Source organism: Hylobates moloch, unplaced genomic scaffold, assembly GCF_009828535.3.
Source record: "Hylobates moloch isolate HMO894 unplaced genomic scaffold, HMol_V3 SCAFFOLD_11, whole genome shotgun sequence".
NCBI classification, from domain to species: Eukaryota; Metazoa; Chordata; class Mammalia; order Primates; family Hylobatidae; genus Hylobates; species Hylobates moloch.
Window position 1 is genome coordinate 38,146,995 of NW_026652286.1, and position 14,742 is coordinate 38,161,736.

General features: G+C 46.7%; 2 protein-coding genes across 2 annotated transcripts; one reads left to right on the forward strand and one right to left on the reverse strand.

Moving 5' to 3' along the window:
* Positions 1-1,002: 1,002 nt before the first annotated feature.
* LOC116476131 (large ribosomal subunit protein uL23-like) lies at positions 1,003-10,786 on the reverse strand. Its single transcript, XM_032761555.2, has 2 exons — positions 10,682-10,786; positions 1,003-1,473 (listed from the first exon to the last, which is right to left on the reverse strand). Exons 1-2 carry the CDS (start codon positions 10,784-10,786, stop codon positions 1,003-1,005), a joined length of 576 nt encoding a protein of 191 aa, XP_032617446.1.
* A 49-nt stretch (positions 10,787-10,835) lies between these two features.
* On the forward strand, positions 10,836-11,702 carry FUNDC1 (FUN14 domain containing 1). Its single transcript, XM_032168029.3, has one exon. It carries the CDS (start codon positions 10,858-10,860, stop codon positions 11,323-11,325), a length of 468 nt encoding a protein of 155 aa, XP_032023920.1. The 5' UTR covers positions 10,836-10,857; the 3' UTR covers positions 11,326-11,702.
* The last annotated feature ends 3,040 nt before the right edge of the window (positions 11,703-14,742 follow it).

The window sequence follows — 14,742 nt, forward strand, 5'->3', positions numbered from 1 at the left end:
GTCTGCACAGCGTGGAAGCCAAGTCAATCCTGGTCTCTTTTAGTGCCTCTTCAATCAGCCCCATGATGCTCCCAACTCTTCCTGTCATCCTAGGCTGACTCCCAAAATGCAAGTGAATCCAGACAGTGGGCCTCTCCTGTACTCTTGGGATGATGCTGCCCTCTGTGTTTCCGGCTATTACTACAGCATCCTCAGCCTGTATCACCAGGAACTTTGGCTCATTTATAGATGGGAGCTCCCTCCACTTTCTGCTTTAACTGAAACCTGGCTGAGGACATGGCATGAGGCCTTGCTAACTTCATCAAGATAGCCCACCTACCATGTGACAAGGAGGAAGATGGTCCGCATTCCCCGCCCCCACTGCCTCTTTCAGATCACCACTGTTCTTTGGGCTCCTTTCCTTGGCACTTCCCCTGCATTCACTGAGGACTTTGGCCCCTGACTCACAGACTTCCCAGGAGAAATACTGTCATTATCCTGGGTGATTTGGTGTCCCTGTGGATAACACCTTCTATATCTTAATAAAGTCTCTAACCCCCTTGTCTCCAATGACCTTAGCCCTTCTTACTGCTCAGGCCACTCATCCCCTTGGTCACACTCTGAGCCTTGTCATCACCTAAAAGTAATACTCTGACAAAATCCGATTATCTAAATATAGGCACCTATTGTTACAGCTCCCCCTTCCTTATCTCATTACATCTGTGTCCCCTTAAACTTCCATCTTCTTCTTTTTATTTTTATGGTGAAAAGATATATATATGGGGTCTAGTTATTCCTCTCCTCACCAGGGCCAGGCCCTGCAGAGGCTCACCAAATTTCTGTTGGGAACCTGGTGCATATCAGGCTGTAGGCATAGACTAGGGCCTTGGTCTGCACAGCGTGGAAGCCAAGTCAATCCTGGTCTGTTTTAGTGCCTCTTCAATCAGCCCCATGATGCTCCCAACTCTTCCTGTCATCATAAATATATATATATATATATAGAATTAGGCAGCTGGACTCAGTTTAGATGATCCCGATTTTCTTGGCAACATCCAAAGCATCGTAATCAGGAGCCAGTCGAACAGATGCCTTCTTCTCTCCATCAGGCCGAATCAGGGTGTTGACCTTGGCCACATCAATGTCATAGAGCTTCTTCACAGCCTGTTTAATCTGGTGCTTGTTGGCTTTAACATCCACAATGAACACAAGTGTGTTGTTGTCTTCTATCTTCTTCATGGCAGACTCAGTGGTCAGTGGAAACTTGATGATAGCATAGTGGTCAAGCTTGCTTCTCCTGGGAGCGCTCTTCCGAGGATATTTGGGCTGTCTCCGGAGTCGCAGTGTCTTGGGCCGCTGGAAGATGGGTGACGTGTGGATCTTCTTTTTTTTGTGGCTGTGGACACCTTTCAACACTGCCTTCTTGGCCTTTAAAGCCTTCACTTTGGCTTTGGCTTTAGGAGGGGCAGGAGCTTCCCTCTTCACTTTCGGCACCGTCTTGTGAAAAGGCCTTCCATCTTCTTGACATCACGTAGTGCTGAGCAGTGTAGGGAAAGCTCCATTCCCCTGTAGATTGGCGCCAGGGTCTTCAACCCCCTGACATCTGGATTCTCTCTCTGCTACACCACTGAAGCCGCTAATGTCACCAGGGACTTCCTTGTTGCTAAACTACAGGGACCCCTTATCTTCTTAGTCCTCCAAGTCCTTATCTTTTTAGTCCTCTATGTTGATCACTTCTTCATTCTTGAAATCCTCTTCTCCTGCGGCCATTAAATTGCCGGTCACCCATCATTTTCTTCTGACTCCTCAAATGCGCTTTCTCCTTCTTCTTCACTAATTCCTTTTCTTCCCATCAGCCCCATAAATATTGCTTTTCCCAGAGCTCTGTCTTGGTTGACTTCTCCTTTCATTTTACAAATTTTTGGATTATCTCACTCATACCCAAGGTTTCAACAACCACCCAAATGCCAATGATGTCCAAACCTAAATTTGGGGCCTTGATTGCTCGTTGGGTATTGCCACTAGCATGCCCTGCAGGGGCCTTAATCTCAGCATGTCCCAAATTGAACTTTCTATTCTCTACCCTAAACTCTGTGGGACATGACAGAATGTATGGCCAGGCGCAGTGGCTCATGCCTATAACACCAGCACTTTGGGAGGCTGAGGCGGGTGGATCACTTGGGGTCAGGAGTTCAAGACCAGCCCAGCCAACAAGGTTGAAACCCCATCTCTACTAAAAATACAAAAATCAGCTGGGCGTAGTGGCAGGCACCCATAATCCCAGCTACTCGGGAGGCTGAGGCAGGAGAATCGCTTGAACCCGGGAGGTGGAGGTTGCAGTGAGCTGAGATTATGCCACTGCACTCCAGCCTGGGTGAGAGCAAGACTCGATCTAAAAAAAAAAAAAAAAAAAGACAAAAAAAGACCAACAGATGTCACTTCCCTCCAGACAGAAAAGGAAATTTGAATATTACTCATCATTACTAATTTAAGATGTATTAAAATGTCCCAAATATCCCTTTTATTCAGCAAGTTGATGAGTATAAAAATATTTATAATCCTATTTTCTCCTTCAAGTCCTGAGTTGCTCAACTGTGAATTCTCCTCCCACAGATGATTTCAGGAGGACCTGCTGTGCCTTGGCCATCGGCCCACCTTGTATTGGCCATAGACACAAATCATGGAGTAGAGAGCAATTGTCTTGTAAGTGGGTGCAATGTATTTGTTTGCATGTTTAGAAATGTATTTTGCTTTGATGCAGATATTAAGCATAGTATAAGAAGAGGCTGGCCAGGTGCAGTGATTCACACCTATAATCCCAGCACTTTGGGAGGCCAAGGCAGGTGAATCACATGAGGTCAGGAGTTCCAGACCAGCCTGGACAACATGGTGAAACCCTGTCTCTACTAAAAATACAAAAACTAGCTGGGCATGGTGGTGGGCGCCTGTAATCCCAGCTACTCAGGAGGCTAAGGCAGGAGAATCGCTTGAACTTGGCAGGCAGAAGTTGCAGTGAGCTGAGATCGTGCCACTGCACTCCAGCCTGGGTGACAGAGCGAGACTCTGTCTCAAAAATAAATAAATATATAAATAAAATTAAAGAATTAGCCAGGTGTGGTGGCAGGTGCCTGTAATCCTAGCTACTCAGGAGGCTGAGGCACGAGAATCACTTGAACCTGGGAGGTGGAGGTTGCAGTGAGCTAAGATCGCGCCACTAAACTCCAGCCTGGGTGACAGGGCCAGACTCCATCTCAACCACAAAAAAAAAAAAAAAAAAAAGACTGAGTCATGTGTAAAGCTGAAAACAGATATGAGACCCAGCATGTCCTCTGAAGACACTCCAGAAGGGTCTTATATCACCTTTTGAACTGTGGGCTCTTACCAGGCAGTTCCAGGTCTTATGTAAATGGACTGAGAATTTTCTAGAAAGTGAGACACTAGCTCTGGTAATGGAGCTTCCAAAACTGTCTAGGGGAAAAGCAGTCCCTATTGACACAGCGCCTCCTGGGTGCCACTGTGATTGAGGGATGCAAAGTAATCTGAGGTCTCAGGAGGAACAAAGTTTTGGATAACATTAATTTAACCTACTCAGTTTGTCATCTGTTTTCTTGGTGTGTGGTGCAAGACACAAAAACCTAACTAACTACTTTAAGAAGGAAAAGCGGGGATTGAAGCTTGTTGGAAGGATAATTGAGTGTTTCGAGTAGCAATTAAACCAGAAGAATAAAAGGGAAACTCTCATTTGGGGCCTTGGTCAGATACGAATGGAACCAAGGATTCAGTGTCTAGTTCTCTGGTTTCCTCTGCATGCTGCCTTCAACTTTCCCCACGACTGCCTGAACTCCTCAGTGTGACTGAGTGCCATTAGCTCCCTGGCCTCATTCACCTGCCACTGGCAGAGAGGGACTGGTCTATTCTCACTCTGCTTTGCGAAGGGACTCTGGCCTGGCTTGGCTCAGAGGGAGACCCCCAAACTATTGGTGGTTGGGCTGTGAAGAGATCTGATGAGACCTCTTGATTCAAGTCTGTTCCTGGACCAATTAGCTATATGCCATGGGGACAGGGTCATATAGTACAGACCTGGTCACTGGGCACTCACTCTGTGTAACAAAGACAATTTCCAGGGTAGAAGGATGTGTAAGAATATTAGAATTTGGGGCCGGGCGCGGTGGCTCACGCCTGTAATCCCAGCAGTTTAGGAGGCCGAGGCGGGTGGATCGCCTGAGGCCAGGAGTTCGAGACCAGCCTGGCCAACATAGTGAAACCCCGTCTCTACTAAAAAATACAAAAAATTAGCTGGGCGTGGTGGCAGGCGCCTATAATCCCAGCTACTCAGGAAACTGAGGCAGGAGATTCGCTTGAACCCGGGAGGCAGAGGTTGCAGTGAGCTAAGATCGCGCCACTGCACTCCAGGGCAACAAGAGCAAAACTCTGTCTCAAAAAAAAAAAAAAGGAAAAGAATATTAGAATTTGGACTGCCAATTAGAATATTAGAATTAGAATATGGGCAGCCATCCTAGTGGGGATTACTACATCATTGCTAAGTATTTTTTCATTTTTCTTGAGACAGAATCTCACTCTATCACCCAGGCTGGACAGCAGTGGCACGATGTTGGCTCACTGCAACCTCCACCTCCTGGGTTCAAGCGATACTCCTGCCTCAGCCTTCCGAGTAGCTGGGATTGCAGGAATGCGCCACCACGTCCGGCTAATTTCTGTATTTTTAGTAGAAGCGGGGTTTCGCCATGTTTCCCAGGCTGGTCTCAAACTCCTGGGCTCAAGCCATCTCCCTGCCTTGGCCTCCCAAAGTGCTGGGATTACAGGGGTGAGCCATCATGCCCAGCCGCTAAGTGTTTTTCAATTCTTTCCCACAACACAGTCAAATAGCCTTAGCACGTTGCCCATGATAATGAGGTCATGTGCCAAAACACATAGGAACACGGCTGAGCCCTCTCTCCTTGCTCTGTCAGTCCCTCAGGCCCCTGGGCTCTCCTCCATCTCCTGGCTTCCAAGGCCTCAGCCCCTCTCCCAGGCTGCTTGCAAAAGTGTCTACCCAGGCTGGGCGCGGTGGCTCACGCTTGTAATCCCAGCACTTTGGGAGGCCGAGGCGGACGGATCACGAGGTCAGGAGATCGAGACCACGGTGAAACCCCGTCTCTATTAAAAATACAAAAAATTAGCCGGGCGTGGTGGCGGGCGCCTGTAGTCCCAGCTACTCGGAGAGGCTGAGGCAGAAGAATGGCGTGAACCCGGGAGGTGGAGCTTGCAGTGAGCCAAGATTGCGCCACTGCACTCCAGCCTGGGCGACAGAGCGAGACTCCGTCTCAAAAAAAAAAAAAAAAAAGTGTCTACCCAAACCCTGCCCTCTGTGTTTGCTCCCTCTGAGTTGATCTCTTTTCTTATTATGCCCAAAGGGAGAGCCTTGAAGTCTTCTGGAAGGGAAACATCTACAGATGTAAATCTGCATGTGCTCCGTAAGAAGAATGGAGGTTGAGGAAGGGTTTCCTTCTAAGATCTGGTGCAGCTGGGCGTGGTGGCTCACGCCTGTAATCCCAGCTCTTTGGGAAGCCTAGGCAGGCGGATCTCTTGAGCCCAGGAGTTCAAGATCAGCCTGGCCAATATGGCAAAACCTCGTCTCTACAAAAATACTAAAATTAACCGGGCACAGTAACTCTGGTAATCCCAGCTATTCAGGAGGCTGAGGCAGGAGAATCGCTTGAACCCAGGAGGCAGAGGTTTCAGTGAGTCAAGACCGCACCACTGCACTCCAGCCTGGGTGACCAGAGTAAAGCCCTGTCTCAAAACAAACAAACAAACAAACAAACAAACAAACAAACGTGGTGCAGAAGAATAGGTGAGGGGAAGGGGCATTTGTGTTGCAGACTTCCCACATGGGTCTGGGTCCCTCCCCGGGTGAGGGTCTTTTCTGCCCCCCTAGATGTGTGAGCCAATGTGTGTCTGTGTGTGCGTGTGTGTATGTGCTCATGCATGAGCCTGTGTGACAGACCAACTGCATGCAACTGACAAGTGGGCAGCTGAGAGTGGGCAGTGATTGTCCCAGGCCCTTCCCACTCACTCTAGGTGCAAGCTGGGATCCAAGCCTTCTGCCTCTGGCTTGCAATTGAATTTGACATCTGCACTGGCCCTTGCTGCTCCCTAAGGTTTGAGCTCTTATACACCTTCTGGCCACTTTGGTTAGCATCTCCTCCTCTAGTTTCAGCTTTCACATTAAACCGCAAACCCAGCCTGTGGGAAAGTCCTCCAGTCAACCTCACACCAGCAACACTCTTGGGGCTCGGCAGCAAATATGCATACTACTTCCTGTCGGAGAGGGAGCTAGATTCTTCTGGGTCCTGTCTGGGCACCAAAGAGTAAGAAAGATAGAGAAGCAGCTGCTCTGCCAAAGGGGAAGAAATGCTCAGCTCCGAAGTACAGCTCTGCCCTCCACCACCAGCCTCCAGCTCTGTCTCTGCTGGGGCCGCTCAGCATTCGGGAACCAGGAGATAGGAAGGGACCTAAGGGGACCTGTGAGTGGTAATGCTCAAGACTCAGGCACAAGGGCCTGGGCACAGAGGAGGCAGCACCAGGAATACTGGGGACAGGAGGATGGTGCAGGGGACATGAGGGACAGTGCCTAGATCAAGCCTGCTGAAGGAGCAGACAGCAGAGCTGGTGTTGCAGCAAGAGCAGCTGCTCTGGGCCCTTGCCAGAAGAAGATGAGGCTCCGAAGAGGACAACATTGCAATGGTGACACAAGTCCTTCTCTTCTTTTCTTCCCAGAAAAGAATGTGACTCATTCCTTGATGGAAAAAGCCTAAGCTCTCTTATATACATTCCTTTCATTTGCTCATTCATCAATATTTTCAGCTTTTGTCTGAACAAGAATAAACAGAAATTCATATTTTTCAGAAGTTTGCTTATTGCAGAATTGAAACCCAGCAATGGAAAACATGAATCTGGCAGTGAAACTGGCTTCACGGGCAGTGAAACACACTATGCTCTTGCCACCGTGATAACCTGCACAGCTGCATTCCTCTGGGCCTTGTTCATGATGATGGATCCCGCTACCTAGGAAACCCTTCTGCCTCATCCACTTGGCAAACTCTTACCCATCTTTCAAGCCCTAGATGAGGTGTCGCCTTTCCTGGGAACAGCAATACCCAGCTCTTTATCCCGTGGATTAATTGCTTACCATTTGGTCCCCATAGTGACCTATGCTTGCCATAAAAGAACATTATTTTATTGTATATGGTTAGTTGTTTCTGCCTAATACCTCCACTAAACTGTGTACAATGGAGAAGGAGGAAGGATTATCTTGTTTGTGTTTGTATCTGTGTCTAGCACTAGCTAGTAACTGCTCAGCATTCAGGTACCAGGAGAAAGAAGGGGACCTGGCGTTGACATTGCTCAAGTCTCAGGCACAGAGGCCTGGGCACAGAGGAGACAGCACTAGAACACTGGGAGCAGGAGGATGGCGCAGGAGACATGAGGGTGCAAGGACCAGCACAGTGCAAGTCCTTAAAGTAAATGTTGCTGCACATGGTGGCTCACACCTGCAATCCCAGCACTTTGGGAGGCCAAGGTGGGCAGATGGCTTGAGCTCAGGACTTTGAGACCAGCCTAGACAACAATCCCATTTCTACAAACAAACAAAAATTAGCTAAGCATGGTGACAGAAGCCTGTAGTCCCAGCTACTCGGGAGGCTGAGGTGTGAAGATGGCTTGAGCCTGAGAGATTGAGACTGCAGTGAGCCAAGATCGTGCCACTGCACTCCAGCCTGGGCAACAGAGTGAGACTCTGTCTCAAAAAATAAAAATTAAAATTAAAAAAAAAAGTTGATTGAAAAAAATGAACCAAAAAATTGAATCAGCAAAGTAAACGTAAGTGCCATTTCCCTGTATGCTCTGGTCCCTTCAGTGTCGAAGCCAGGAATCTAATTGGGAAGCACGTGGTGGAGCCAGGTCCTCTGTCTTCTCCAGCTTCAGTATTTTGCTCCATCTTTTAACGAGGAAGCTTAAGGCTGCGTGTGGTGGCTCATGCCTGCAATTCCAGCACTTTGGGAGGCCGAGGCAAAGGATTGTTTGAGCCTAGGAGTTTGAGGCCAGCCAGGGCAACACAGCAAGACTCCATCTCTACAAAAAATTTTAAAATTAGCTAGACATAGTGGTGCATGCCTGTAGTCCTAGCTAGCTACTCTGGAGGCTGAGGCAGGAGGATAACTTGAGCCTAGGAGTTCGAGGGTACAGTGAGCCGTGATTGTGCCACTGCACTCCAGTCTGAGTGACAGAGTGAGGCCCTATCTCCAAATAATAATAATAAAGACTGAGGAGCCTTGAAATACAACCTTTTCCCAATTTCAAATACAAATTTAAGACTCCTCATGGTTTTTTTTTTTTAGATGGAGTCTCACTCTGTCACCCAGGCTGGAGTGCAGTGGTGTGATCTCAGCTTACTGCAACCTCCACCTCCCAGGTTCAAGTGATTCTCCTGCCTTTGCCTCCTGAGTAGCTGGAATTACAGGCATGCACCATTGTGCCCAGCTAATTTTTGCATTTTTGGTAGAGATGAGGTTTCACCACGTTGGTCAGGCTGGTCTCGAACTCATGACCTCGTGATCCACCCACCTTGGCCTCCCAAAGTGCTGGGATTACAGGCGTGAGCCACCGTGCCTGGCCCGCCTCATGAGCTTTTATCTCCATTTTTCACTCCCCAAGAATAGATTGTTTGATACTCGTAGCAATAGTGTGTGACAGGAAAACAAACTGCACATTTTATCGTCCAAATCACCTGGCTGCATAGGTCTCTTTAATAGTTAATGGAACTATGGGATGTCTAATCCTGTTCAACGGAAGTCAAGGTCTAGCAGTAAAATTCTTTCTGGAACTGCTGTGCCTGGTGCTTTGCACCAAGTAAGCCACTAGAAAATTAATGCTATAAGTACATGTAACGAGGAAAGTGAGGCAGGCCAGGAGGAAATGCTGCAGGGTCTGCTACTATCACATGCCATTCTTGACACAGCAGAAACCTCAACCAAAGAATGAACCCGGGGACCCTCAGATCTTTGCAATCCTCAGTCATGCTGTTAGGGAAGGGGAATCAGAGTGACATCATTTTAAAATCAATTCCATCTTTTTTTTTTTTTTTTGAGACAGAGTCTCACTCTGTCACCCAGAGTACAGTGGCACAATCTGGAGTGCAGTGGCACAATCTTGGCTCAATACAACCTCCGCCTCCCGGGTTCAAGCGATTCTCCTGCCTCAGCCTCCTGAGTAGCTGGGATTACAGGCGTATGCCACCATGCCTGGCTAATTTTTGTATTTTTAGTAGCAATGAGGTTTCACCATGTTGGCCAGGCTGGTCTTGAACTCCTGACCTCAGGTGATCCACCCACCTTGGCCTTCCAAAATGCTAGGATTACAGGCGTGAGCCACCGTGCCTGGCCTAAACTCCATCTTAAAACTAGCCAAAGCACATTCCTTGCCACTCATGACCCATGAACATAAGCTGTTTACAGTTGAGGAAACAGCTTAAAGATACCTGCAAGGACATACTCCTGCAACAACTAAAAGTCCAGATATCTCAATACCCATAACAATATATGCTTTCAAGATAATTATAATGGCCAGATGCAGTGGCTCATGCCTGTAATCCCAGCATTTTGGGAGGCCAAGGAGGGAGGATTCCTTGAGCCCAGGAGTTTGAGACCAGCCTGGACAACATAGCAAGACCCCATCTCTAGGAAAGTAAAAAAAAATTAGCCAGGAATGGTGGTGTGCACCTGTGGTCCCAGCTACTCAGGAGGCTGAGGTGGGAGGATCACTTGAGCCCAGGAGGTGAAGTTTGCAGTGAGCTGAGATTGTGCCACTGCATTCCAGCTGGGCGAGAGAGTGAGACCCTGTCCCCCGCAAAAAACAAAAACCCAAAATACAATTATAGTTATACTTTGACGTACTTACACACTAGAATGTCAAGGATAGCTTTCTTTAAATCAACAGAATAATAAATTTTGTGATGCTGTCAACCTACTCTCATGTAGACACTTCTTAGCCTAGCTTTTATGTAGACAAGACATCTATATAAAAAAAAAACTTAAAGATGAAGTGTTCCTCCTCTTGCCTCAGCTCACTTTAACCTCCACCTCCCGGGTTCAACCAATTCTCCTATCTCAGCCTCCCAAGTAGCTGGGACTATAGGTGCATGCCACCACGCCCGGCTAATTTTTGTATTTTTTAGTACAAAAATTCACCATATTGGTCAGGCTGGTCTCGAACTCCTGACCTCAGATGATCCACCCACCTCAGCCTCCCAAAGTGCTGGGATTACAGGCATGAGCCACCCCTCCCAGCCGACAGTAGCTTTCAATAAACTATCTCTTCTCACTGCACTCTGTGATTCACTTTGAATTCCTTCCCACACAAGATCTAAGAACCCTCTCTTGGGGTCTGGATCAAGACCCATTTTTCTGGCAACAATACAGTATCTAGATGATTTAACTCATGGCTTACAAGTTTAGAAAAATACGTTGCATTAGGCAAGCTCTTTTCATTTCAAGCAACTGACTCACCTTAAAATAGCTTAAGCCAAAAGAGGAATATGTGTAGGCTCATGGAATCAAACCAAGATTGGCTTCAGGGACTCAGACGTTCTCGGATCTCGCCCTCCTCAGTTCTCAATTCTGCTTCTGTGTTGGTTCATTCACTTCACCTGCAAATCGGCTTTTGCTATGCAGCTTGGCTTCCTTATCTTTGCCAGCAACTTGAGCATCTGCAAGGTTCCAGGAGAAACTCCATTTGGTCCAGCCCAGATCATATAGGTGCTCCTGTATTCAAGGGAGTGGTGCCCATTATTAGAAATTTGTAGAATTGGCCGCTGGCGGTATCATGGCGACCCGGAATCCCCCTCCCCAAGAATATGAAAGTGATGACGACTTTTATGAAGTGTTGGATTTAACTGAGTATGCAAGAAGACACCAGTGGTGGAATCGAGTGTTTGGCCACAGTTCGGGACCTATGGTAGAAAAATACTCAGTAGCTACCCAGATTCTAATGGGTGGCGTTACTGGCTGGTGTGCAGGATTTCTGTTCCAGAAAGTTGGAAAACTTGCAGCAACTGCAGTAGGTGGTGGCTTTCTTCTTCTTCAGATTGCTAGTCATAGTGGCTATGTGCAGATTGACTGGAAGAGAGTTGAAAAAGATGTAAATAAAGCAAAAAGACAGATTAAGAAACGAGCGAACAACGCAGCACCTGAAATCAACAATTTAATTGAAGAAGCAACAGAATTTATCAAGCAGAACATTGTGATATCCAGTGGATTTGTGGGAGGCTTTTTGCTCGGACTTGCATCTTAAGGACATGAATATTCTCCCATAATGGATTCAACCATGAGAAGTGGCAGCAATAAGGCAGTCTCTCAACAGTCATACTGCCAGAGTCTCTAGGGCAAGGAGAAACAACTAGCTGGACAATACTCAATTCACAACTTAGCGTTTTGCCATCTGAAGCTTGGCAAACTAGTATCTGCTGTAAAACAACCTATATGGTATGTGAACCATAGTATTCCTGAGCAAAATATGGCTTTCATCGCTTTGTAAAAATTTGCATCTGTTTAGAAACTAGCCTATAACATATCACCATTGGATGTAGATATGGAGAGAAAGGAAATATGTTGGGTTTATTGCTTAGTGAAATATTCTCTTTTTCTTTAAATAAAATGTTCTTCATTGTGAAAAAAAAAAAAGAAATTTGTGGGGGGAGTAGAGGATGATTATTGGACAAATCTTTGCAAGCCAGGTGACTTGCTCAATTTCTATTGACTGCATATGTTAATAACTTTTTGTTTGTGTGTGTGTGTGTGTGTGTGTGTGTGTGTGTGACAGGGTCTTGCTCTGACATCCAGGCTGGAGTGCAGATCTCGGCTCACTGCAACTGCCGCCTCCTGGGCTCAGGTGATCCTCCCTCCTCAACCTCCCAAGTAGCTGAGACTACAGGTGCATGCCATCATGCCTGGCTAATTTTTGTATTTTTAGTAGAGATGGGGTTTCACTATGTTGCCCAAGCTAGTCTCGAACTCTTGAGCTCAAGAGTTTTTTTTTTAAGACGGAGTTTCGCTCTTATTGTCTAGGCTGGAATGCAATGGCACGATCTCAGCTCACTGCAACCTCTGCCTCCCGGGTTCAAGCAATTCTCCTGCCTCAGTCTCCACAGTAGATGGGCTTACAGGCATGCACCACCAAGCCCAGCTAATTTTGTATTTTTAGTAGAGACGGGGGGGTTCTCCATGTTGGTCAGGCTGGTCTCAAACTCCCGACCTCAGGTGATCCGCTCACCTTGGCCTCCCAAAGTGCTGGGATTACAGGCGTGAGCCACGGTGCCTGGCCCCAGCCTCAAATATTTTTTAAAAGGAAAAAGGAGTGGGAAAGCTTCAGTAATCCCACCAGTCACATAAATAACAGCTGTTGTTGGCCTTCATTCTTTTAATGCTTTAACAACAATCCCATGTGTACAATTTTGTTTGCTGATTTTTTTCTTACTTTATTATAACACATATATTTCTCTAATCATAAAAACTTCTTGAAACGCTGCTTTAAATATCTATATAGTATACTCTAAAGACTCACCCAGGTTGGAGTGCAGTGGCACATTCTCGGCTCACCGAAACCTACAGCTCCCGGGTTCAGGTGATTCTTCTGCCTCAGCCTCCCTGGTAGCTGGGATTACAGCACCTGCCACCACACCTGGCTAATTTTTGTATTTTTAGTAGAGGCGGGATTTCACCATGTTGGCCAGGCTGGTCTTGAACTCCTGATCTCAAATGATCCACCCATCTTGGCCTCCTAAAGTGCTGGGATTACAGGTGTGAGCCACCGTGCCCAGCCCTCTGAAGACTTTTAACCACTTCATCCAGAAGGAAAGAAGGCAGCGGCAGCAGAGTGAGGAGGCATTCCTTCTGAACATGTGCCTCTGTCCTCAGTCCCCTGAGGCACTTTCAGTTCCTGGGACACAATTCCAACTTCAGAGAGAGGGCATTAAACTGGAATTCCCCTCCCCATTTCCTTCACTTCCCAAAACTTGTCTCATTCACACTTATTCTTCCTCTGCTCCAGGCTCAGAGAACTTGCTACAAATTTGGCTAGTGGTTCAGCCAAACACTTTAGGTTTGAATAATCCTGATGCTGTAGCTTTGTAATTGGGGAAACATTTTGCCTCTCTAAAAACCATTTGTAAAATGGGGATTTTGTCACAGAGTTCTTATGAGGATTAAATGTCATTATGTATGTAAAACACTTAGCACGTAGATGATAAATAATACAAAAATCAGCAACACCCAGGTCAGGTGCGGTGGCTCGCACCTGTAATCCCAGCACTTTGGGAGGCCTAGTCGGGCAGATCACTTAAGCCCAGGAGTTTGAGACCAGCCTGGGCAATATGGCAAAACCCCGGCTCTACCAAAAATACACAAATTAGCCAGGCGTGGTGGTGTATACTTGTGTCGCCAGCTACTGGAAAGACTGAGGCAGGAAGGTCATTTGAGCCTGGGAGGTCGAGCCTGCAGTGACCCGAAATTGGGCCATTGTACTCCAGCCTGGGCTACAAAGTGAGACCCTATCTCAGCAAAACAAAACAAAACAAAACACCCCAGCAAAACCCAAAGAAGATTCCCCTCTAATTATAGCCCTCTCCTCCCTTCCCCTTCTCTTTCAGTCGTGCTTCTTGCAAATGATCTGTGCTTGCTATCTCTATTCCCTCATCTCCCATTTACATCTCAGCCCATTGTAATCTGGCTGTTTCCCCTGTACTGACACTGCTCACCAAATATCTTCTAATGAACTCTAGATACCTTCACAGAGCTTTGAGTCATTGTTCCATCTTTTCTGTATTAGTAACAGTTAATCAATTTCTCCTTCAAAATTCTCTGGTTCTCTGTCAGATTCCATCCAGTTTTCCTAATTCTCAGCCTGCACCTTCTTACTCTCCTTTGCTGCCTGAACTCTGTCTTTTAAGTCAGGGGTCCTCAACCCCTGAATTAATGGCAAAACCCCCATGGTACCAGTTAGTGGCCTGTTAGGAACTGGGCCGCACAGCAGGAGGTGAGCAGCGGGCAAGCCAGAGAAGCTTCATCTGTATTTACAGCCACTCCCAATTGCTTGCATTATCACCTGAGCACCACCTCCCATCAGATCAGCCGTGGCATTAGATTCTCATAGGAGCACGACCTCTATTGTGAACTGCACATGCGAGGGATCTAGGTTGCATGGTTCTTGTAAGAACCTAATCCCTGATGATGTGTCACTGTCTCTCATCACCCCAAGACGGGACCATCTAGTTACAGGAAAACAAGGTCAGGGCTCCCACTGACTTACATTATGGTGAGTTGTATAATTATTTCATTACATATTATAATGTAATAATAATAGAAATAAAGTGCACAATAAATGTAATGTACTTGAATCATCTTGAAACCATTCCCCTGCAAACCCCAACCCCAGTGAAAAAATTATCTTCCACAAAACCAGTCCCTGGTACCCAAAAGATTGGAGATCGCCTCTTTAATTAGTATTTGTCTTCAACTTTCATATGTCTAGAAAAAGCATGATTCTTTGCTATGAGATCTGAGTTGGAATTCTGACTCTGCTACCTACTAAATTGATTTCCTAAATTATTTTACTCTCTTGAGCCTTCATACTCTCACCTGCAAAAAAGTTCCTCCTCTCCTGGATAGTCATCATAAATTGAATTGTATACCAAACCTGTATTTCCAAGCCGGG